We start from the raw sequence: 26334 nt of genomic DNA, 5'->3' as shown, positions 1-26334 counted from the left end.
CTAGGACACTAGGGCTGCAGGTCTGGTCTCGGCAGAAGCAGGTGAAGGGCTGTTGCTTGTGGCCAGCCTGTGCCCACCGCTCATTTTCCTATTGAACGGCAGGCAGGCGTATTGCGGCAGAAATCAGGCTGAAAGGGGAAAAGACAGCCCTGTCTAGGGGGTAGTTCAGGAAGATTTGGGGCCTTGTTTGCCCTCGACACGTGGCCTGACTGAAGTAAAGAACCCTGTAGTATGGTCATGTGCCACACTGCCGTTCCAGAATGACTGCTCACCCTTTCCCGAGTGTGCTGGTGGGACTCTTTGGGGCTTGGCTTTTCCTTTCTCTTGGGTTGATTTATTTGAATGTTCCCTCCCACCTTCTGTTATTATTATTATTATTTTGGGGGATTTCCTCATGAACTTTGTTCCGATTTGCATTTTTTTTCCTTTGAGCTTTTTCAAGTTATTCCCCTCCCGCCCCCCAGGTAAACCCCTAAGCTCTCAAGGCTCACTTTCTTTTCTCAGCAGCTTCCTTGCATCGCTCATATGATCTCAGCCCATGAACATTCATCAACAGAAAACCAAAGCCATCATCGCGGACGCTGCCATTGAGATACCACTCGGGCCTTTGGCCTCCCCGTCATCTTGCTCTATAAAGTGGGACTCAATTTCCCATAAGCGGAAGCAGAATCTCTATTTAAATGCACTTGCAAGGTCTGGGCGAGCTTCCTATTTATAGTAAAATCCTTTATATAATGACCTCATAGACGGTGCCAGGAAATTGCTCACGGATGGGTCAGGCCAAAGGCCAATAAAGCCACCGTGTGAGCTTTACTTAAAAAAATTCCTTCACGAGCCTCTGGAATTCTTTGGAGAAGTGTTTTCACGGAGTATATGACAATAAATGGGGCCACCAGGATGGATTACAGTGGTAGAGACATTGAACTTAAGTTCAAAGGGAATTTCCGCTTCATCAGGCCAATCTCAATACTTTTTATCACTTTGGGCTTCCCAAATAAAGTACTGGGTGAATCACGTTTATGAAATATTATATATGCAACATTGGCTCTGGACTTCCCAGAGGCAGAGAAGTGTGATTAGAGACAAGAGTCTCTGAGGACACAGACAACCCGGGGGTGAATCCCGCACAAAATGCTTGTGAGAATCGATGAAATAGTGTGTGTAAAGCATCCGCGTAAGATCTGTCAGCATTTTGTAGTGTCATATGTGTCTGTTTCTTCATCTTCGCAAAAAACAGTTGAACGGCGGGGGGCTGGGCGGGTAGGCACAAACTGCTGTCCCCTTCTCAAGAGACAGTGAGTCCTAGTCTTATACTTTTCCTGTATGTCTGTGTACGGGATGATGTCTCACCTACCAGAGTAGGGAATAGTACAGTGTTATTCTTCCAGCAACCCAGGGCTCTCGGCCACCCACTCTGTGTACTCTGGGAGCTAGACATGACCCAGGCCAGATGACTGGCTGTTCATTTGGACGTGGACCAGCTCTTCATTTTGGAGACTGGGGAAATAAACCAGGCAGTGAGTGATATTCAGAGTGACAGATAACTCTGCCTCAGTCCCCCTAGGAGGGGCTCCCGAGGCATCACTGGGCTGCCTACCTACCTCTCTGCCATCCTTTTCTAAGCCATTCATCTCACACATCATTGTTAACCATTTCCTGTGTGCAGGACACATAGGTTTTCCAACAGGGGGTTGGATGTGGTCCCTGATCTGAAGGAGTAAACCACTGAATATGGGGTGATGAGGCAGGTGTATACATGTATAGACAAGCGAAGGGTCACAGAAGCAATGTCAACAGGGTGCTCTCCCTAAGGCCTGAGTGGTCATTTCCGGCTGGGGACTTGGGAGAGCTCCATGAGAGAGCCCTCACTAATCCTAAATACCCCAAAATGTACGAGAACCAGAGGTGAAAGCTATTGATTAGTCCATCCCATGCCATTTTACCAAGATGGAAGGAAGCTTGAGCTCACTGTTGTGAGAGGGGAGTAGGAACTGAAGTGGAAAGGATTTCACTGGAAAATAAGTCTAACTGCTCACTATTACTTTCTACACTGGGCCCTCGCTGGACTAAAATGGTACCCGCTCACCTGGCATGTCACAACTGTACACACCAGGGCCTACAGCTGGAAGTTTATCACCATTTTCATCCCTTTGGCCAGGAGCTTTGTATAACCAGCAAATATATGCGGGGACCCTGCTCTGCTTCAGTCTCCTCGGAAGCTTCTCTTCATCAGAGGTGAATTAAATGCTCTTCCATTGGTCTTTGTCCATAGGACTGATTTCTCCATCACTGTCTGCTTTGCTCTTCTAGATTGTTTCTGCATTTTTTATTTCTTGCCGTATTAGAGTCCCTGGTTCGGTAGGGTGTTCTACCAATGGTCTGTTGGTGGTGAAAGCTAGAATTATCTGGGCATGTTCATACTCTATATTCTACTTCTTGATCCTCATAAATCACAAGGATAGTGTGTTGGAGAAAAGCCAGATTCTTTGGTTGCTTAAAGATTTTGTGAAAGGGGAGAAAATCTGGCCTGAAACGGGGTCCCGAAGAGAACAGGAGACAGGGGATGAGACTGGGCTTCCTGAGAGGTTTAGTGTGATGATATACATGGGATTCTTTTGATCACTCTTCATGCAGGAGGCTACCTAAGTTGTGATTGGCATCTCCACATTTTATATCTAGTTCATAGCAATCATGAAACTTAGCTCTGTTTTACACTCAGCCCGTACATTCAGTATAACCCACTTCTTCATACTGTTCATCTTTTGATTGATTTCCATGATAGTCGCTTAATCAGGAAACCCCGAGTTTATTTGCTTCATAGACATACTTGGATTTTCTTGAGAGAGTTCTTTTTTTTTTTTTTTTTCTTTGATGTGGACCATTAAAAAAGTCTTTATTGAATTTGTTACAATATTACTTCTGTTTTATGCTTTGGTTTTTTGGCTGCGAGGCATGTGGGATCTTAGCTCCCGGACCAGGGATTGAACCTGCACTCCCTGCATTGGAAGGCAAAGTCCCAACCACTGGACCACCAGGGAAGTCCTGAGAGAGTTCTAAAAGTGGTTAAGATGGCAACTGAGAAAGAAAGAAGAAAGGGACTTCTTTCTGGATTTGGGCAATGAAAATTTTATAGGCAGAATAAAATTTTTGCGGACGTCCTGCTTTTTGGAGATTATTTGCAAAACCATTCTGTATGACACACATCTGTCTCTGAGATGCAGTGACTGATGAAGAAAAACCCACACTCCGCAGGCCACAGGGTGTGGCCCCCTGCTCTGTCTGCCACAGACAGCCCACATTTTTCTTGCAGAGAATTGTCTGCCTCCCTGAAGATGAAAATCAGTGACTTAGAAACTGATTAAACAATCCAAATAGCAACTGATAAATGGATTAACCCTCTATAATGCAATTCTGTGAGCTTTTGTCTTCCGCCTTCCCCAGGTAAGTTTTTCTATTCCTAGAGGCAAAGCAGAAGCATGGAGGAAGCGGAGGCCAGGGGGAATCATATTAAAGTCGGTGAATCCGTTTATCATTTACTGTCTGGATGGTATTTCTGCTCACATATCTGCTTCCTTTTACAGATGTGTACCCTGATTAATGTTAGGCAGTGAATAATGAACGATAGGGGCAGACATTGGGGATGGGGGGAGGAAGATACCTCGGTGGTTTAGGCTGATCCCATAAACAGAGAGACTTTTTTTCTTAGTCACAAACAGGGAGCGTTAACATGACAAAGAAAGGTCCACAATAGGGATCGAAAACCAAGTAAAATGGAAGCATTTCTTCTCATGCAGAGAACCTGTCCGAGGCTTTTTAACCAGCCCCTAGACACTGAGATTTCGGTGCTTGAGGACATGTGCTGTTTTCACGAGGCTTTGTTTTTAAACTCGTGTCCCAAGGTATTCCTTTGTCTTTGTGTAGGGCCTTTCCGTAAGGGTGGCTTATGAAAGTCTTAGGCCTCCGATATGCTCACTAACTCACGGTTCAACCCATCTCCGGTATGAGGCTGAGCTAAGTGTTCAGTTCTGATTCTAGGCACTTGGGGTCTGCTGATTAACTAGTCCTGGGTGCTTTCCATGACCAACAAGTCTGGACTTCAGGGAGATGGGGCTGAACAAGAGTGGACACCTGTGTACCTGCCCACATGTGCATCAGAGTCCCCCAGAGCATCTTCAGGGTCCTTCCTGCAAATGATCCCCCATCAGTGCTTCTTTGTTTTCCTTTTCAGAGACAGAAGGAATATCTCCTAAACGAGAGTATCTTTCCCAAGGGCAAGGCCTAGGTAGTGACCTTTCTCTCTTCCTCTAGTCACACCACCGTTGATGGTTACCATCTGATGTTTGGGTCCCAAAGGGCTCATTGTTCATGAGAGGAGTTTCACTTGGTTAGTAAGGCCTTCTGGAAACTCAGCTCTGGATGGCTTGCAGGACACTGGTACACGGTTGAACCGAGGAGAATCATAAAGAAAACTTTGCCCAAGTTAACAACTTGGTTGTAACAAAACCTCAGATCCTAAACTTCATATTCTTTCTGGAGCAGATTCTGCCCTACCGTGGGAGAAGAGGGGCCGGTGGAGACTCACCCGAGCCTCTAACATTGGATTTTTATAAAAATGTCTCCACAGCCCAGAAAGGACCGGACGGGACAGTCATTCCCAATAACTACTGTGACTTCTGCTTGGGGGGTTCTAACATGAACAAGAAGAGTGGGAGGCCGGAAGAGCTGGTGTCCTGTGCAGACTGTGGACGCTCTGGTGAGTGTGGCCCCTTCTCGCATCATGTGCCCGTAGACCAGGAACCCTTCCACTCGCGCTTCTCTGCCATCTTGTGGGGGTCAGGGGCTGAGGGGTGGGTGCAGAAGTGACGGTGATGATACTTCGAGTGGAGACGGGTCTTCGGGTTATTTTGATTTGTTTCTTCTTGAGGCTTAAGAGCTAGAAGTTATGCCCTGGGATCTGGGGAAAAGGGAAAGAAGGTTTGGGCTTCTGTCTGTCCGGCCTTTCCGTGAGGTGGATATTTCTTTGTGTGTGTTGTTGTGGACGACAGTGAGACAGTGCGGAAACACCCGGAGACGCAGGCAACGTGCTTCCTTGTATCGGGTGATGTGCCCGTAACAAAGAGGTGCGTTGGTTCTGCGGAAGTGCCCGGGGCAAACCGGAAGAATGTGGAGACGTGAATACTGGGAGAGCAGCCACATCTGGAGCTGTGGGGGGCACAGACCCCTGCGCTCCTGGCTAGCTGCATAGATGCCACCCCATTGGCCACTTACACCATTTTCTCATGTGGAAAGCAAAAGAGAGCCCGGTCGATCAAGGAGGCAAAGGGCAGGTGTTCTTAGGCCTCCTCCGCAGTTGACTTGGCATGTTTTGAATTTTCATCTTCGATCTATTCAGAGACTAAAATTGGTCTTGTTCTTCCATTCTTAGAATGGGCACAGGTATTCAAGTTTTGTGCAGGCTGTTTTGCTTTCCAATTCCATTAATTTGCGCTGGATCGTGGTTGGCTTTTCATATTGTTTTATGTTATAACGAGGCCAAGGCGCAAGGCAGGGAGGAGAGAAGGTTTCAGACTCATCTTTAGTCTCATCAACTGCTGACTAGTAGGTGAAATACAGTTTGGTTGGGTGGTTGGTTCCACCAGCCAGGAGTCATGGCTCCTTCCCACCTCTCTACCCAGCATCTGTTCTATTCCTAGTCCTGAGAGAAGGCCTGAGATGACCACACCCGACTTTACTATAGCAGCTCAGTTCTTCCCTCGCTCCGTCCGCAGACATTAGCTTTAGTCCTTTTGTATTTGGTTTTGGGTTGTTTAAGCTTTAAGACTGACTTGAACAGCAAATCAGTAATTGGAAAAGCACTGTGGTTTTTACTGCATACAACCCTCCACATTTAACCCTTAAGGACCCTGACAGGGTGGCCCATCTGTGCAATTCTGTCAATTCCTTCACTTTGCCAAACGTGATACCTAACGTTGAACTCTTTATCCTACTGGTGCCAGCTTAGCAGAGAGGGCCCATGTGATAGTGGAGGGATTTAGATACTCAAAAAGAAAATGAAACAAATGAAATTCACTTCAGCATTTTTAAAAAGCAAGCGATCAGACAAAATCTTTACCACCAGAAACAAAGTTACTTGGTGGCATGATATTCTAGGCAGAATTTTATGGACTGCTATGGGTTTGGGATGAGTTAGAGAAGGCAGCTTCAGAATTCTCAGTGAAAACTTCTGAAATTTCTCCTCTCCCTTTCCTACAAAAGACGGGTACTTGGATCTGATCCATGGGGGACCAGAAGTGGGCAGTTGGTTTTCTCTATACAAAGCTTCTCTCTTCACAGCCTTCACTCAGCTTATCCTTCCAAGGATCTGTCTGCTATGTGACTCAGGGGGTCATCTTATACCAGCCTAGGTGTTCTCATTGCATTCGCCAGGGATTAATTTTGGTGGATAATTTAGTCAAGGTCTGACTCTGATGTTCCTGAAGTAGTCAACACCTTGGGAATAAGCAGGTGGCATTAGCCCGTGGGATATGCTTGTTAAGGCAGGTGGGCCAATACTTCTTCTCTAGGGCCTCCCTGGAGCCCTTCCGAGGAAGAGTGTGGAGCTCGGAAGGGCTGCCTTTTCCTTCCCATCTACCCCACTACCTACTTTTCCTGGGAGAAAGAGTGAGATTCCGGAAATTGGCACCCTAAGTGGTGCCTTATGACCTCATCGGGGGCAGTCCTGGGGCCCATTTGGAACGTGAAAAAGTTTCTGTCGGAGTTTTATAGACTTCAGGATACAGTCTTCAATTCGGCTTTTCTACCCCTATTTCCCTCTTTCTCAGTGCTCTGAGTTAGATTTGACAAGCCTGGACTTTCTGGAGTAACTCAGACCTGGGTGTGTTTAGGGCCTGGTGTGTGTGCGTGCGTGCCTGTGCGCACACACGCGTGTATGTGTATGCGCACGTGTGTGGGTGCAGATCACAGAAATGTCCTCCAGTGGTTAAAGAAAACGGGAGACTCTTTTATTACCTACCACTTATCAGACTTTCCAACTTCTTTTTGCTTTCAGTGCAAATGAACTACATGATGTAAGGGCAGAATTGAAAGGGTATGGAAAGAATGGGATTAGAAACGGGTAAAAATAAAAATAAGACGGATGGAGGCTTAACCACCTTGACTGGGTTATCTGACAGTAATACCTTTGTAAAGCTGACTGTCAAAGTGAAGGACAAACATTGTGCAAAGAAACGCCAACTGAAAACACCAAAGAAATACCAACCAGGCTTAAAAACCACCAAGGAAACGCATTGTCTGGGGTGGGTTGAGCGAGCGTGCGTGCGAATGTGTGCCTTCGGAAGAGAAGAAAGAAAGATCGTGGTTGAATCTTGCGCTGTCAGAGCTGTGGACAAATATATTATGGTAGAGATGATGCCTTTTCAGGGAGGGGAGAATCCTTTTCCCTGAAAATGTTGGCTTTGTCCCGTTACCCCAAACCCCCGTCACCAGGTGACGCACCCAGTTAATCCCTTTTGGTGTGAAATGGTTTATGATTTTACTATTAAGAATAACACTGTAATAATGTAATAAGAATATTAATAATGCTGTCTGTTGCTTAACCCATGTGCTGATATATTCATCATACATGTCAGCTCATTTGGGAGGAGAAGGCAGGAAGGAGGAGGAGGCAGCGGCCGCAGCGCGCACCACGGAGGACTTATTCGGTTCCACGTCAGAAAGTGACACCTCAACTTTCCACGGCTTTGATGAGGACGATTTGGAAGAGCCTCGCTCCTGCCGAGGACGCCGCAGTGGCCGGGCTTCGCCCACAGCAGATAAAAAGGGCAGTTGCTAAACGCACGGAATGGACTTTCTGGGCAATTAGCCATCACCCTGTGACTTCGGTCATTGCTCTGGTTCTGATATATATATTTTTTTAATGAAAGACAATTTAGGTTTTCCCTTCATCCTTGCTTTTTCCTCTCTTTCCACTTGTCCCTCCCCCCTCCTTCCCTTTATTTAGGGTACATACAGCAGAAGCACAGACTACTGAAACGAAACAGAACGAAAGAAAGAATAACAGTCCTTCAGAGAGATGGCATCGTGATGTACTATTTATTTTCCATAGAGATGGGAAGTTAGGCGGATTATATCGTTTTTGGGGGGGAGGGGATCTTTTTGACATGAGCAGAGTTGATTTCCTCAGTTTTCCTATTTATTGGCAAAACGAAGAGTGGAGGAACATTGGGTTTGGAAACAAAGAACCAATAACGTTAAAAAATGATTTTTTATATCTTCTAGCTATGATTAGAAGCAGGCCTTTTTTTTTTTTTTTTTTTTTTTTTTTTTTGTGCGTGCGAATGTGTGCCTTCGGAAGAGAAGAAAGAAAGATCGTGGTTGAATCTTGCGCTGTCAGAGCTGTGGACAAATATATTATGGTAGAGATGATGCCTTTTCAGGGAGGGGAGAATCCTTTTCCCTGAAAATGTTGGCTTTGTCCCGTTACCCCAAACCCCCGTCACCAGGTGACGCACCCAGTTAATCCCTTTTGGTGTGAAATGGTTTATGATTTTACTATTAAGAATAACACTGTAATAATGTAATAAGAATATTAATAATGCTGTCTGTTGCTTAACCCATGTGCTGATATATTCATCATACATGTCAGCTCATTTGGGAGGAGAAGGCAGGAAGGAGGAGGAGGCAGCGGCCGCAGCGCGCACCACGGAGGACTTATTCGGTTCCACGTCAGAAAGTGACACCTCAACTTTCCACGGCTTTGATGAGGACGATTTGGAAGAGCCTCGCTCCTGCCGAGGACGCCGCAGTGGCCGGGCTTCGCCCACAGCAGATAAAAAGGGCAGTTGCTAAACGCACGGAATGGACTTTCTGGGCAATTAGCCATCACCCTGTGACTTCGGTCATTGCTCTGGTTCTGATATATATATTTTTTTAATGAAAGACAATTTAGGTTTTCCCTTCATCCTTGCTTTTTCCTCTCTTTCCACTTGTCCCTCCCCCCTCCTTCCCTTTATTTAGGGTACATACAGCAGAAGCACAGACTACTGAAACGAAACAGAACGAAAGAAAGAATAACAGTCCTTCAGAGAGATGGCATCGTGATGTACTATTTATTTTCCATAGAGATGGGAAGTTAGGCGGATTATATCGTTTTTGGGGGGGAGGGGATCTTTTTGACATGAGCAGAGTTGATTTCCTCAGTTTTCCTATTTATTGGCAAAACGAAGAGTGGAGGAACATTGGGTTTGGAAACAAAGAACCAATAACGTTAAAAAATGATTTTTTATATCTTCTAGCTATGATTAGAAGCAGGCCTTTTTTTTTTTTTTTTTTTTTTTTTTTTTTGAGACAGAGAGAGAGAGAAGGGAAATCAAAGAAATTGAAGTAATATCCTGTTTAGAAGAAAGCCTGTATGGGGGAGGATTTCCTTGACGGGAGAGGATGGCACTTTGTACCCCACGGAGCTGGTGGCTCCCCACGGCAGACCCCCTCCCCATTTCTCCTCCCCCGACCTTGCCATCTTCCTCTCTGCCCGCGAGAACATGCCAGCAGTTCCTGAGAAGCCGGGCAGCCTGTGTGTGGCCCCCGTCCAGCTCCTGGGCCCTGACCTGCAGCGCCTGTGGGATCCTCCTCCTCCGTCAGCAGAGCTGCTGTTTTGTTGTTGCTGGTTTTTTCCTCACTTTCCGCCTGGTGGAGAGCAATTTCCAAACACAGGAATGGAGTATAAGCAGAAAGTCGTGGACTCAACAGTGACCAAACCACCCGAGGCCGCGCTCATGGAAGAAAGGACGTTACTTCACAGTAGATTTCCCTCTCCCCTCACCCCTGTTTAAAAACGTATAAATACCCATTGGATGATCAAGTCTCCCATATTTCTTCTACTTTTTATAGTGCCCTCCAGGCACTTTGTTTTATGTTTCCAGTAGCACCTCCTGAAATAAACCAAAGCAACACTTGCTCAAGGCCCCTGGGGTGATGAAGACCATCTACCTTGTTGGCCAGCCAGTCCCAAGGATGAACAGCTGTGCGGTCCTAGTCAAAAGGTATGTCCTGGCTGACGTGTCTTACAATAAGGGAAAACCATCATAGTTGTTTTAAGTTTATTCCTTCTTTCTTTTTTTCCTTTCCCCCGCTCCTAACTTGTCTTTTGTTTTTCTGGGTTCGGACCCCCTTATTCGCGTGCGAGTGGTCACTGGAAGGTCTTCTACCCAGCCATCTGCTGTCTGCGTGTGCATGCATACCTATGTGGGCCCGGGCCTAGGTGTGGAATCTGAGGCTTGCATGGGCTCTGGGAGGCCCTGTGTGGAGAATGGTGGACTTCTGGCTTCAACTGCAAGAGAAAACGGCTGGGGAGTGCTTGGCTAACTCTGCCTTCCTTGGCCATACCTGGAAGCAAAGTCCAGGGAACTGAGGTTCGAGTTGGCTGCTGTCCTTGGGTAGAAATTGAGGGGGCTGCATGTCTAGGGTGGAGTTCCTTGCTCCAGTTACCAATTCAACAGCCAGGGGGATGCATCCAAATTAAAGAAGATCTCTGATTAGGGCACAACATTCAACCTAGTTGATTTGAAGATTCTGAGCTCCCACTAAGTGTGGTCAGGGTCTCCGGCCTTCATGAGAGCGTAGGTCCAGAGACGTAGGCACTGCCCTTTGGCTTGGGTTGGGAGATCCAAGAGGCCGCCCAGGCAACAGGCAGTAAGTGTCTGGGAAGATCTGCTTTGACAATCCAGCCTTTGCAGAAACCTCACTAATTAGACCTCTCATTAAAATAACAAACCAGCCCAACAGAAGAAAGGACCAAGCAAAGAAACCCACAAACGGACTCCTTGTGCTTCCCTGGTAGCCTGAGACAGACAGGGCTTCCACTTTTCTACTGCTTGAAATGTGTAAGTGCTCTCCCGGGCGTTTGTGCTCAGTTGTGAGAGAATGAAAGGAACCACGTCACCCACTTTGGGGCTGTTCTACCTAATCTGTATGTGGCCCTGTTCCTAGGAAATATGGCATAAACCTCCAACATTGTAATAGTCCTACATGCTCACGTGTGTGAAAAAGGCAGCGTAGTTGGTTCCAGGTGGTTTCTGCTTAGGGGATACAACCTGCTCTTGCTGTCATCCTCCACCTCTTTACTTCATCTGTTCTGTTACTGTGACTCAGACCTTGGATTCACAGCATTACGACATGCTCTCACTGGTAAAATGTGAGCTTCTACATTGATAAAAATGTGTCCAACCAGTCTATACTGTCCTTTGTAATCTTGTTTTGGGCTGGCCAAAAAGTTCGTTCGGGTTTTTCTCTAAGAGCGTATGGAAAAACCTGAACGAACTTTTTGGCCAACCCAACAGTCGTTTGTGGTCCTGAAATTCTCAATGACAGCTTGACTTTGAACTTGAAAATTTTAAAAAAAACCCACGTAATCAAAACAAATTATAAAAAGTCACCTAATTTCAGAGTCTAGCTTGGGGTTCTGAGGGAGAACCAATCATGAACTGTCTAAACAAACTCCCATGGAAAGATTTATCTGAGGATGGCTATTGCTTATCTATTTTAGTTTTACTAGTATAGCTTGATCTTCGGTGTCTCTCGCTGGAGGTGCCAGATGTCCTCATCTTTCTCAGTTGGTGTAGCCAAGGTGAGCATAGTCATGCATCTTAGCATTGCCTGAGTACCTTGTCTCACCTTGCTAATAGTATCTTTCAACAGACTCAAAATTTACATCATTTAAAAAAAACAGGAAAAGAACTGGGAGGGACTTTGAAGATAATCAAGTTCAAATCTTTCACTTTTCATTGAGAAAGGTCAACCCGGAGAGACTGAGTTACATTTGAGAGGGTAAAATGGACCTTGCTTTGGAGGAAAATGTCTTAAGGGGAAGGAAGAAAACTCTAAAAGGAGGCATAGGAGGAGGAAGCTGGCTTTCCTGGCTTTCCAAATGCCTTGATGGTCATTGTTATATCTTTATCCTCCTTTCTTTATATAACAATGGCCAAACACTTATATGCCGGGTCTTGTTCTGTTTCCCCTGGAACAGTTCATTTAATCCTCTTGACTACCCGTGAGGTAGGTGCTTGTATTATCCACAGTTTACAGATGAGGAAACGGAGGCTTTAGTAATTGAACGTACCTGAAGCCCTGCAGCTCATAAGGAGCCAGATTTTGGTCCTTGGCAACCTGACGCCAGGACTTATACTATTTACTTTTGTTATTGTTCTGTGTTGCCCCTTGCATATCCATGGAAAATATATATATACATATATATCTCCCTTCCCTTTTCTCAGGTCTTTAAAAGGTGACTTTATTAAAAGCAATTTCAAAACTGAAGAGTAAGCAATTAGATCCCAAAAAGATAATTCCAATGAAAATTCTGTGCAGAATTTTATAGAGAGCTCATCTTCTAAATCATCATTTCCATACATTCTCTCCTGATGCCTATTAGGGACAAAGATCTACTTTTCTGCGACCTCAGAAATTGCAAGAGTTGTGTGAGCAGTCAGGGCAGCTATCGTTTTGTTGTTGCTTTTGTTACAAAAAGTATCGGTACTCAAATATTAATATAAAATAAATTGGAATCATCGGGATGAAAATGGCCTGACTAGTTTCCTTTATCGTTGTGTCAGTTAAAGCACCACCCCAAATCCTTCAGAAATGTCACCTAATTTTCTGAGACCTAGCCCAAAGATAGGAGAATCAAAGATAATAGAACTTTCTAAATTTGTTGCAACATTCAAATCCCCTGGGGGGAACTGCTGATGTAAAGGTGATTATCGTTGTTGTCTACCTGTTGTTTTTTCCTACCTAGGACAATCTAACCCTTTACATCTGTTACTGAGACTATGTAGAGATTAGACCCTCTAATCACCATTAACACCGGGAGTGAGTGTTAATTTAATTTTTTAAAGGTACTTTAAAGTCACCAATGCAATTTGCTGCTGGTATTTTAGAGAGAAGGATTTAATAAAAATACGATGTTCACATCAATAGTGTCCCTTTAAGTCTTCCTGCTTACTTTGCATCTCTCTTTGCACCTAATGGGTATTGCCCCACTGCCTTTATGTAGCACTTGAGGGAGCACAAGATCATTACTTGGGGAGAGAACTAAAGACCGTTTGGAGGTTCTCACTTCTTGGTGGAATAAAATTAATTAATATTATCCCAATATGCCTCCTGTTACATCTGATGAATATGATCTTGAACTTGTACTTAAAGTTTGAGCAGTCTCATGTATTAGGAATTTTTTCTGTGGGGGATTTTGTTCAGCCATTGGAAGTGACGTTACTTGTGTTGTGTGTTTTCTGAGTGAGGCATTTTTGATCCAGTGAGTAGAAGACTAGAGTAGAAAAGTTCTGGGCTCTGGACTCAATTCCTATGTGAGTTTGTTTCTGTGTATCTCTGCCATGGTTTCTCTATCCCTAGGATATGGATGTTCCTTACCCTATCATAATATATAACCAACATTACCTCACCATGATTCTTAAAACAACCCCTTGAGGTAGAGTAGATGTTATTTATTTCCGTTTTGCTTATGAGGAAACTGAGGTTCGTTCAGGTTAAATGACTGGTCTGAGGTTCCAGGGTCAGTAGGTGTTATCTGGGTCTTCTAATACTCTTTCCTCAGGCTGTAGTGATGTGTCCACAGATATCACTTTGAAGATGTCTTGAGTAAAATTAGTCAAGGGCTTTGAGGTCTTTCATTCAAGAACTTACTGGATTGAGAAGAGGCATCTGATGCTGTAAAACCAAACCAGACCAAAAAAACCCCAAGCTATTATCATCTTAGAATCCTGTTGAGAGGTTAGGTCTAAGTCTTCATGAACTTTCCCAAAGAACTGAGGTTGAGCTTTCTAAATGGTCAATGTGCTGATGGTGACATCAGGGTCGGGGTGAGGGTGGGAGGGGTGAGGTGGCAGGGAGTGAACACTTCAGGCTGTGTTTTGTTCACATACCCAAGTACTTCTAACACTGAAACATTGAATTATATGATACTGTCGCACTTAATAAAAGTGATTTCTGACCATTTACTCAAGATAACAGTTTAGGAAAAAACGTTCAGCTTGATTGATTTACAAAACAGCTGAGAGTGATGGAAGATCCCTGTCAGAACTAAACTTTACCAACTTTTTATTGGCAAAAAAGCATTGGCAATTAGGTTTCCAGTGTATTTCAACACTGGTCCTTAACTAATGACTAAGACTTAAATTTTTTTTTAAGTTTTGAAATAATTTCATACTTACAAAAAACTTGCACAAATAATACAAAGAATTCCCACATACTCTTTACCCAGATTCTTCAAATGACCACAGTACAATGATCACAACCAAGAAATTCACATTGAGGTAATACTACAATCTACAGACTCTATTCAAATGTTGCCAGTTGTCTCACTCATGTCCTTTTTCTAGTCCAGGGTCCAATCCAGGATCACATGTTATGTTTAGTTGTCATGTTTTCTTAAAGTTCTTTAATCTGGGGTAGTTAGTTCCACAGTCTTTCTCTGACCTTCATAACCTTGACACCTTTGAAGAACACTGGCTATCATTTCATAGGAAGTCCTTCACTTTAGGATTGTGTGCTGTTTCCTAATGATTGAAAGCAGGTTATGCATTTTCGGTGAGAATACCACGGAAATGAGGTTGTATCCTTCTTGGTGCATAGTATCAGGGGGTTCATGATTGATTTACTGCATTACGAGTGACTTAGAAATTTGGCCCTTAAGCTCAGGTTCAGGCTAGTATGTTTGTAGACCTTGGAGGATAATATTTTCACTCATTTTGTGGCTAGGGACTGAGTAATAGCAGCTCAGCCCTGTGAAGGATAGGATGAAATTAAACATGGGGGCCAGTGGATTTATTTGCAGTCTAGTTGGGCAGACTAGATATTCATGAGTAGTTAAAAATGTGTAAGAGTGTCATGGGGTGGTATGTGATTATTTTTGCTGGGAATCACAGTAGTCAGGGAGATTTTCTTAGGGGAAGCCATCCAGATCAACAAAGAGCTCTAGCTTGACGATTTAATCTGTAGGCAAAAGTGTCTATTGTCAGAGAGAATGGAGATAGAACTCAACAAAAAGCAAAGCTGGGAACCACAACCTGAAACATGTAAAATGGCAAAAATCACATTATTTTTTAAAAAGTGCTTAAGTATTGTTCTGTAGCATTTTGTTCATGTCACTAGGATTAGTGCTTATTACAACGTATTAGGATTTTTTTGTAGTCTTTCTCATCAAACAGATGATGTGTTCCTCGAGGGCAAAGATGATGTCATTCGTGTCCCTTGGACAGTACCCGACACCATTGTGCCATAATTATTTGTTGAAACAAACAGAACTGAGCAATGTTTCTGAGCTAATTAGTGGAAGGATTTAGTGTCTCATTCTATGCATAGTGGATGTTCAAGAAATTTTGTTGGCAGAAAGGTTGAAGTTGTAGCTGGACACAGCATCCATTGGTCAAGTGAGGAGATAGATGAGAGCCAGGAGGCAGTGATGTGGGGTGGGGGGAAGTGAATGAGGACGTGAGGATGGGGTGAGGGGGAAGTTGAAGATGTGTGGAGGGATGGAAAGTAAGCCTCCTGAAGGGGACTGAGAGGAGGAGACCAAGACATAGCAGGACATTCCCAGTAGCCTGCAGTTGGCCCAGAAAGAGAAAATGGATTTAGGAGCAGAAAGTTGGGAACCAACCAGCTATTTTCGAGATGGCTTAAGTAGGGCAGAAGAAGACTCGTGTGTGTGTGTGTGTGTGTGTGTGTGTGTGTGTGTGTGTGTGTGTTGGGGGGGTGAAAGGTAGAAATTTGAGGAAATGGAAAGAGCATGGGGTATGGTTATGAGACAGACTCACCAAATGAGCGGCAGAGGGTCCAGGGGGTCTGGAGCATTGGAAGAGTGACAGGAAGACTCCTGGCAGGGGGCGAAAGTCTGACTGAAAGCCCAACTTGGCAGGTGCTCTCTGGGAGGTCTGAAGAAAGGGCGGCTGGTTCTGTCACTGGAGTGAAGGGGCTGGAGCAGGTGGAACAGTGAAGAGACGAGCATGAGGGAAGAGGAGGGGAGCCTGGGAAGGGGCAGCAGAGAAGCATATCTGAGAGGGAGACAGAGGGATGGGATGGGATGGAGAGGAAAGAAACAGGAACAGGTGTGGAGGGAGGGCTCGGTGGTGGGTGGAAATGAGGGCTTTCTCAGCCTCCCTTTGAAAGCAGAGGTGGATGGGTAGAGTCTTAGCTTTGGAAGTCCATCTAATCCAGTCCTATACACCTGACCAGTGAGTGAGTCATGCCTTGGGTACTAGGAGAGATAGGGGATGGGAAGGGGAGTTTCAGCTTGGAAGGGGCTGATTGGCCCATTTGATTTTGAACTTTGTTCCCTGCTGGCTTGGCCGCTTTCCAGTTGGACCCCACCCCACCCCAGCCCGCGCTTTCTTCCTTCCCTCGCCACTCAGAGTGAGCTGGACACTCTTGGGGGCACCCACCTCTGCCCTCAAGAACTGCTTCTGGGGTGAAATGTGATAGTACTTGGTTTTCTTGCTTACTCCTTTGAGCCGACTACTCCATTCCAAAGACCAAGATAACTTGGCAGATTTCGTTTCGGCTAGAAGCAAAATCCGTGCCTGGTTGGTAACCATCCAGGCTAAAGGACCCACCGGGTTTGAACTGCCACCACGTTCCAAGGCTGACACTTGGGATCACGGGGCTAGTTGAGGACTGGAACAGATATCTGGGCTTGATTCTCTGTCTGAGTAATTCTGACACCCTTGGAATCACTTGGTGCAGGATTGGGGGTGAGAGTGTATGCATCAAAGCAGTGTCCTAGTGTCCTTTTGGCCTTTAGACCAAATGGGGCGTCCGTTGGGGTTTTCTATGACTGCAACTGGTCCTGTACCATAGAAACAACTCATTTCCACTTAGGTGACAGGCAACAGATTATATCGTAATGGTCTTTCTGGAGTGTTTTAACAGGGAGAAGACTGTTTGTTTCATTTCCAAGTAGAGGAGAAAAAAAACAAAGATTTTGCCAACACCCAGTTTTGCCTACTACGCCACCTAGGAATTGAACATCCAGCTGCATCCTGTTTCTTGTGTCATTCTGTTGCCCAGGAGCAACTGACCTGCCCCATTCCTGATTGATTTCGAGCTGCTGTTGTTAAAGACACAAGAGACACTAGTCTGGTCCTCGTTGTCCATAGCCGTGGCCTCATTCATGTGGCAATTAGTTAGTTGTTTCCGTTCTTTCTTTTTTTCTTTTTGTTTCAATTCATTTCATTTCCACCACTTCCTTAATTTAAATCTTTCTTTTTTAGGCAGTTGTCCTGTGCTGTTGTTTTTTGTTTTATCTTTCATTGCCTTTCCCTCTGCAGTCCACACTGTGGCCCGGGGACTCTGGCGTCCTTCAAGCAAGCCGTTTCCGAAGAAGCTGGAAAGAAGCCATGAGGATTTGCACCTCTTCCTCCTCCTCTTCCTCCTCCTTCTCTTCCTGTTCCCTTGCCTGGCCCCCTCCTGCGCATGTGTTTCCGCCAACACAGGAGCCTGGATTGTGGAAAAGCCTCCAGCACAACTCAGCTCAGCTCAGAGAAGTCTCTGGAATGGCCTCACTTTGTGCAATAAGAAGATTTTTCTTTTTTTTTCTTTTTAGAATCCTCCATTACATTTTCTGTTAAGTGTCTGTGAGAAAGTATCCAGGTCAGACTGGAATTGCTCTACAATAGAAATAACTGAACACAAACAGACTGACAAAAGAAAAAAGAGTTAACTATTTTATTTATTTCAATATTTAAAAGCAAAGGTGCTGTTGTGGCACAATATTTTTGTTTAAAGTACCTTCGGCTTCAAAAGTTAAAAGCAATTTTGTGAAGACATGAAAATCAAAAGAGGACTTAATGTAAAATAAAGACTGCATATTAACTCTGAGGAAAAATAGCCCACATTTTTAATAAGAGAATAAAGATCAACTCTGCTCTCTCAGGCTTTTTAAAAAGCCATTCATGTATGTTCTTTAGGTATTTTTATTTCTGCAAGTTGGATGTGGTAAGTGAGGAGTGATCAGTTTTTTTTTCCTTCTCCAAAAGTCTATTGAAAGTGTCTGATTGTGTGTTAAGACTTAACTGAAATAAATTAGCCACAAGGGCTATCAGCAGTCTCTCCGCTCCCCGCAAAACAAACAGACAAACAAACTCTCCCCTCACCCAAGGCAAGCCCCATTTATCTGAGGTCAAGAAGCAGCCTGCCTCCTGGTTATCAAGTCTGACAAGGCCTAGCTCTGAAAGGAATTCCATCTAGCAATTAAATGTATCTCTACGAGTTCAATAGATTTGAACAAAGACAGCTTTGTTTAAAATAGTACAGTGAAGGCAGAGAGAGAGAGAGGGGAAAAAGAACAAAAAATAAACATCAGCTGGGATGATATTAATTCTGTTCCCTAACAGCTCCTAGAGGAGACTTGCAAAGGGAGCCTTCTGTTGAGCTGGCTTTGGGGGCCTGAGATGCTGGGTGTCCCCAAGGCAAGGAAGGCCAGCCTGAAAGACGGAAGCCTCAAATTCAGTTGCTGGTGGGGGTAAAAAGGAGAAAGGCGAGCGGTCTGACCCGTCCTTCTATGGCCATGTTGGTGGAAGTGAAGGTGGATTATGAAATGCATTCAGCATTGTGTCTGAGGCCTAGTGAAGGAGCTGGGGTGACTGGCCGGGCCACCGGGTTCTACTCCCAGTCTTACACGTTCATGCTCTTGAGTTTCCCTCACTTGGTGAGCAGAGTCATAATGATCAATGCACAGTCTAATGCTGGATATTCCTCTCCACAAAAGTCTTGAGCGGCAGTGTTAGTGAAAGGGTTCTGAGCCCGAGAGTCTCTCTTTCGCCTTTGCAAGGGCAGATTAGATGGGCACGGACTTCTTGCCAGCCCTTTCAAGGCCAGTCCCTGGCGGAGGTCACCAGGAGGGTCTCTGTATCATTTTGTAGTCCTTTCTTTGACATTTTCTGAGAGAAAATGTCCTTTTTCAAGAAGCTAATAATTATAATAATAATCCACTCTCCAACCAACTCCCACAAGTTATAACATGTGTAGAATCATGATAAAGCTTTGCATAATATAGGGTTTGTATCAAGTTTGTGTACGTTTCTGTTAAATAAAAGTCTGTTTCCAATGCTCCTATAGCATCTCTGTAAATTTTGCTTTTCCAACCTCATCCTGCATGAGTTCAACTTTCATACCGTCCTGTAGAAGGGACTCCTGAGAGGATTCTGCCCATCTGCATGCCCGGGATTTGTTGAACCCTATTGTTTTATTTAGAAGCGCAGTCTAGAACAGAGGTTGCCACTGGCTTAGCTGACAGGAGGTGGCTTGGAAAGTGAACAATGTCCAGGGTTGGTACCAGCGTCTGAGCTTTGAGTCCAGAGTTGCTGTCACCTACCCACCATCACCACGGCCACTGTCAACCTCTCCATAGCCTAAGTGGATTTATGGAGAGCCTAGTTATGGATACTGACTTAATATACCCGTCCAATGTTGCTGTCGCACCTGTGCTAAGATAGTTTTGCACGAGAATGCGAGATTTAGCATGTGCTTGGAAAAAGCTGAGAGGTTACTGTTTCCACTGCCTGAAAGGTAGTGATGTAGCCTCCCCAACTGCCAGTTGGTGCAGCTGTAAACCTACCGCCCCGCTGCCTGCCATAGGTTTCTCCCATCTTCTCTGTTGGGTCCTCTAGGTCAGAGAGAACAGGACCAGCCTCTCGGGCCAGGTCTTGCCCTCTGAGCATTGCCAACTCACGCTGAGGCCAGGTGGAGAGGGAACATGACATCATGTTGCTCCTGCTAGCATGTTCTATCTTACTTTAAAATGAACGTCACCTTGTGACATTCATTGTGGACTTTATACATTTCTCTAGCAGTAAAAAGGATTTTTTCCCCCCAATCTACCCTCCTTAGGCTTTTTTCTTTCTTTTTTTTTTACTGTGGCAAAATATACCTGACATGCAATTTACCACTTTAACTGTTTTTAAGTGTATGGTCAGCGGCATTAATTACATTCACATTGTTGTGCAGGCATCACCACCATCCAACTCCAGAACTTTTTCATCTTCTGCAATTGAAACTCTATACCCATTAAACACTAACCCTCCATTTCTCCCTCACCCCAGCCCCTGGCAATCACCATTCTACTTTCTGACTCTGTGAATTTGACTATTCTAGGTACATCATATAAGTAGAATCATGCAATATTTGTCCTTTTGTGACAGACTTGTTTCTCTTAGCATAGTTATCTTCAAGGTTCATTCATGTTGTAACATGTCAGAATTCCATTCCTTTTTAAGGTTGAATAATATTCCATTGCGTGTATATAGCACCTTTTCTTTTCCCATTCATCTCTTATAGATACTTGGCGTGGAAAGGAAGTTTTGCACATTTATTACACACCCACTTCCTACAGCGACTCATCTGTAGACATTAGATCCAATTCAGAGGTTACCTGGAGGATTCAGTATCTTCTGAGGAGGGAAGTGATTACACCTGAAATCTTCCTTCTACTTTATACCTTGGAAAAGGGTACTTTGATGGGCGAACACTTTCTACCCAAAGTGTGTTTTACCTCACGACTAAGTCTTTCTTTGTAGAGACTGTCTTTGGGCTGCTTGTAGGGATGAGATGTCTAGCATGGAGCTATAGTATCAGCGTAAATAAGGATAGAGGAGACCCAGGAGAATCAACTGTCTCTAATGGCAGGTCCTGAGGGCAGGGACTGCCTTTTCCAAATATCTGATGGTGAGTTGTTGGCAAAGCCTATGTGTGCTTTCTGTCTGTAGGTGATCACTGACCAAGTGGGAGGGGGAAAGTATATATGTGAGCCAGAGAATGAGAAAGATGAAAAGAAGTCATTTTTCCTCATCCATTTGGAAATATATTAGTTTGTATAAAGGGTTAGCTCTGGGTTTGACATTCAGATGCCTACAGAGCAGGTATCTTTAGTGAGTCAAGCAGGCCAGGGATGAGAAAATGAACAGTGCCAGGGAGACACGGAGTAGCCGTTATGCTGAGCTTTCAGGGCACAGGGGAGCAACAGAGAGTGTTAGGGGGTGTGTAGAGCCAGAGAGCACCTGTGCTCTGAATGGGGCAGCTGCCACCAGCTCAAGGGATGCTGCCTGAAAGAACATGGGCCCAGGGTTCCCAGGTCTTCTGGGTTTTTAAGAGGGGCCAAAAATTCAAAAATTTTGGTGAGATCTCCCTATTTTAAAATGTTGGTTGTAAATTAAAAACACTGAAGATCAACTTTGTGTGGATGAAACCAAAGGTGAGCATGTGGCAGACATCCTCTGAAGGCTGTGGGGCAGCTCCCCAAGGCTGCAAGTCTGGTTAAAGTGGAAGCCGAGGTTAGGATGCCTTGACCAAACTCTTTCATGACAGCAGAACCTTGACTTAACCTATGGATGTGTCTAGTGTATCCTGCCTTAGAACTGTTATGTGCTGGGAATGGGTCCCTGGGTTGCTCCCTGGATGGAGCTAGATCATTATTCACCACGTGCTAGGGATTCAGGATGGGGTTCCAGTAAAGAAACATTCCCCCCATCCAGTCCTTTTCCCTCTGAAAGAGCTCCCCTTTAAAACTCTGGGCATAGCTGTATAGTTTAGAGATATGTTTTTTATTTCACTTTATTATTGATGATGAGTTATCTCTTATATCACATTTCTTTTACCCTTCTTTTCTAAGACCTTCAAATTATTCCATGAGACTAGAACGGAATTCAAGTTTTATTGTATCCCCAAACCAGCAAATTCACAGCTGCTTTTGATTTAAAGAAAAACATATATGATATCTCACAAAGTGTCTTCTGAAATAAGATGCATATAAGATGTAAAATACTTATAAATTTAAATAAAAATTCTGGAGGGATATATATATTTATATTATTTATAATATATATTTATATATACCATAATATATTATATATAACATATGTTTATATATTATTATTATTACTCTAGAATTTTTATTTAGATTTGTCTTGTGATTTACATCTTATATGCATCTTATTTCAGAGGACACTTTGTAAGAGAGCCAGGCCAGATTTTATGCAAAGTAGCATGCAAAAACTACTCACTTGGCTCAGGGTTTTTTTTTTGTTTTGTTTTCTTTTGTCAGGGTGGAGAGAAGGTTATTCTGAATAAGCAATTTGTTTTCCTTGTGGTTTATAATGAGGGGTTTGCAAACTTTTCCTATAATGATCCAGATAATAAATATTTTAGGCTTTGCAGGCCGGAAGTCTGTTGCAACTACTCAGCTCTGGAGTTGTAGCATGAAAACAGCCCAAGACAGTATGTAAATGAATGGACATGGCTGTGTTCCTATAAAACTTTATTTACAAAAATAGGCAGCTGGCCAGATTGGCCCAGGGGCCACAGTTTGCTGATCCCTGATTTAGAAAGCGACTATTATACTGTTAAATTGGATGGTGATAATATTTAGGGCATTTTCTAGGTCTCAGGACTAAGGAAAGAGAATTTCACATCATGAGGTGAAAGGCTAGGGGTGCATTTCAGGGTCAGCAATGTCAACTGTATTGAGGCCTATTTGCAAAAATGTTTCAGAGCCAAAATATTCCTTCACAAGGTTTTAGAAAGCTGTCTACTAGATTTTCCAGTTTGAGTGCCGAGTCCAAACTACAATAGTGCAATGCTTATCTAAAGAGCCTGTCAATAATCTATCCAGTCTATGTGCTGGCCATACAGAATAGTGACTCTGGGGATGTGATGACTAATGTTCATCTCTGTCAACTTAAGTATGAAAAAAGGCCAACTTTAAAATGGACGGATTTGTGCAAATGCGTGTCATCTTATGAGATAAATGATAATGGAAATTTAGTGGAACCTGACACAGGAGGCATGGAATTGCTGTAGTTCGAGAAATGGTCTCTTTCTGGTGACTACCGATTCTTCAATGACTGTGGCTCTCTGAAATTGTTAATCACGGGGTGTTTAACAATGGCTGTGATGCCTTTGAGGATGTTGCTGTGATGGCTTTCTTTCTAAGAACTCAGATTCTGTGGTCATATTCAGAATTAGGAGACTTCCCCCACCTCCTCAACCTCACATCCGTAAAGAACTGTTAAGAAATAATTTTCCTCCCTGGATGGTGGGGAAGATTCCTGATATCAGACATCCTATTGAATTAAAACCTTCTTACAGGGACTTCCCTGGTGGCGCAGTGGTTAAGAATCCACCTGCCAATGCAGGGGACATGGGTTCAATCCCTGGTCCGGGAAGATCCCACATGCTGCGGAGCAGCTAAGCCTGTGTGCCACAACTACTGAGCCTGCACTCTAGAGCCCACGAGCCACAGCTACTGAGCCCGTGTGCCACAACTGCTGAAGCCCACGCGCCTAGAGCTTGTGCTCCGCAACAAGAGAAGCCACCTCAATGAGAAGCCCGCGCACCGCAACGAAGAGTAGCCCCCGCTCGCCACAACTAGAGAAAGTCTGCACGCAGCAACAAAGACCCAACACAGCCAAAAATAAATAAATAAATAATTAAAATAAATAAATTTAAAAAAAAACCTTCTTACAAATTGAATAGGAGGTGATCCTGAAGGGTGGCCTCTGAGCTAGTCATGCCAGGTGGCAGCAGCTATGCCAAATGTACCCAAGATCTCTCTTTAGCCCTTATTAGAGGATGCTCAGTTGTTTGGAAAGGATCTGTAACTTTTCAGATCTCAGGATACCTTTTAGTGGTGCTTTTTGCTAGGTTCCCCTGGTTTCCTTAAAAGGGGCAGGGGTTGGGATGGGCATGTTATATGTCAGCTCCATTTGCTGCAAGCTCTACCCTGTGATCACATCTGAGGTCACCCAGATGTCAGCTTTTAGGCATAGACTAAGAAAAGGAGAAAGATTCTTCAGGCCAAAAGTTAGAAACTCCTGTTATGTATTTTACATAAACATGTAAAATATGTATAAGCGGCACAATCCCGTGGTTACCTGATCTTTCCTTACACCAGAATAGGAAATACTTTGTTGAGAGGTGATAACAGTGGCCGTCAATGGTTTAGCACCAATCTGACTGATACAATTACATTGACTGTGCTGTTAGTGATCACCCGGCAAGGCATAATCATAGCTGAGATGGATCTGGAAGTCCTAGTGGAACACTAGCTGAAGGAGTGTTGTGTTGTTTATTTTTAAGTGAGCATGTTACCAGGCCGTGTGATATTGGAATAACGTGCAAGGGTTGGAAAGTACTTTGCCACCCTATTTAATATTTGACACCGCCATGTTCGAATTAGCTGAAAATAACTGTGGAAAACCCAAAAGGTACAAAAAAGATGAACAACATGTTTAAAGGGATGGACAGTAAAAGCCCCTTAAGAAAAGGTTAAAGGATTTGGGCTTGTTTAACTTGGGGAAGAGAATTAGGGGTCACTTAGTAACCATCATTATTTGTATCATTGAGAAAAATAGACTGACCAGTTGCCTTTGGTCTCTAGAGAGGACAGGAGGAGCACCTTGGGGCTTAGAACAAGTTGACAAACTTCTTTTGATATCAAAGATTTTTGACGAGTGAGGTTCAAATGGAACTCACTGATAGTCAAGGGTTTCTCCTGCATGGAGCTAGGGACGTGGGCTAGATGCCCTTTTGGGGACCTGTCTACCTCTTCAATGCTTTGAACTGCAGCTGGGCAACCTGAAAGAGTGAGTGCCTGACTCACCACCAGGGTGTGGGAGGCATGGGGAAAATTAGTCTCATGAATGCTTATTACGATCATTAACTAAAATTACATTTCTAGGCTTGCTCCTGTTCACCCTGGAGCACTGTCCCAAGCCGTTATGGGGACTCTTCTTGTTTTGATAGTGTGAGACACCAGCTGGAGAGTGAGTGAGGTGGCAAGAGACATTTTCCTCCAGAGAAACACCAAACATGTGAAAAAGGAACAGTGAGAAGCCGCAGAAAAAACCACTAAGGCCAAGAGGCCACGAAGTGAAAATTGTTCTGTTGAAACTCCACCTGAATTCCCCTCCAGTTCTCAGGTCATCGGACCCCACCATGTCCAGTGTCATCCTTGGTGCACGGACCTCACAGTTGCTCATATGGCCTGGATATTATTCGCAGCTGGATTTTGGTTGAAGACCTCACTAATATTCGTGGTCGTCTACTCTCTTCTCCTCTACTTGGTGGGGGAAGAAAGGTCTTATTAGAAGACAAAGTTAATTTTATATTTGTGTATATTAGACAAAAATTCTGTTTGGGAAAGGCAGTGATCAGGATGCTTTCTAAATAACTCAGAAAAGAACTCCTATAGAATGGTTTTGCTTGGTATTTGATTTAAAGAAGTAGCAAGGATTGTGCTGTATTTAGGGTGTGAAGTCAACTTTCTGGGGGCCAGAAATATGTAAAAGAGGTTGGGAATGGAGGTAACTTGTGTAAGAGTGGGTGGAGGAGGGGCGTGATGAATTGCTAGCGTGAACACTTACGCTGAAACTGCTACTTGGCTGAGTTATGGGTTCAGAGAGATTGGCAGTTGGTAATTTTGCAAACTTCTTTAGTTAAAATAGATTGTTTTCCCTCCGTAGACATCAACCTTTCGTCCACAATTGAAAAATAGATCAATACATTTTGACCATATACTGTTACCTTGCATAATGACCCCCTAGTTATTGGTTTGCTTTTTGATACTGATCAATTAATCAAACGTTTATTGAAGGCCTTCTATGTTGCAATACTGTGCTAGGTTTTGCAGGACATAAAAGAGGAGCAAAGGAGAACTGAAACAAACTTTTGGGGGTACTTTCTATGTGCTAGTCACCGATAGGCTTCTTATAGGTGTCAGCTTGTGAAAGCCATATTTAGTCCTTTCAGGTTAAGATTAGTATTCCTATTTCACAGAAATGGAAATTGAAGCTCAGGGAGATGGAATTGACAAAGATAGTAGTCACAGCTGGTAAAGTCTGATATTTCTAATCAAGGGTTTTCTGGCCCTAAGACTCTCTCCACTGTATAAGACAGCTTTTCTGTTCATGAGGAGGAGAGACAGGCAATTAGTATATTATTTAAGACAAGACCATCTAATTAAGTGTCAAGTTGGTGCAAAATGGGCCCAGCAAAGGGAGCTCAGCAAAGTATCAGATGGGCTCAGCAAAGGGAGTTAGGATTAGGAGTGCAGGCTGAAGTATGTCTTCATGGAAAGATGAGTAGGGCTTCCCTGGTAGCGCAGTGGTTGAGAGTCCGCCTGCCGATGCGGGGGACACGGGTTCATGGCCCGGTCCGGGAGGATCCCACATGCCACGGAGCGGCTGGGCCCGTGAGCCATGGCCGCTGAGCCTGCGCGTCCGGAGCCTGTGCTCCGCAACGGGAGAGGCCACAACAGTGAGAGGCCCGCGTACCGCA

The 26334-nt window shown here is 44.2% G+C and overlaps 1 protein-coding gene across 1 annotated transcript in view; it reads left to right on the top strand.

Moving 5' to 3' along the window:
- Window positions 1–26334, top strand: part of DPF3 (double PHD fingers 3) — a 195675-nt gene that overhangs the window by 134632 nt on the left and 34709 nt on the right. Inside the window, exon 9 of the mRNA XM_007454738.1 lies at window positions 4625–4753. Coding sequence (XP_007454800.1) covers window positions 4625–4753 — 129 coding nt within the window. The remainder of the gene's footprint in view (window positions 1–4624; window positions 4754–26334) is intronic.

This window comes from Lipotes vexillifer, unplaced genomic scaffold (assembly GCF_000442215.2).
Source record: "Lipotes vexillifer unplaced genomic scaffold, Lipotes_vexillifer_v1.1 scaffold1495, whole genome shotgun sequence".
Classification (NCBI taxonomy): Eukaryota; Metazoa; Chordata; class Mammalia; order Artiodactyla; family Lipotidae; genus Lipotes; species Lipotes vexillifer.
Note: the sequence above shows the minus strand (reverse complement) of the source record. Positions and strands in the feature narration are given on the sequence as shown.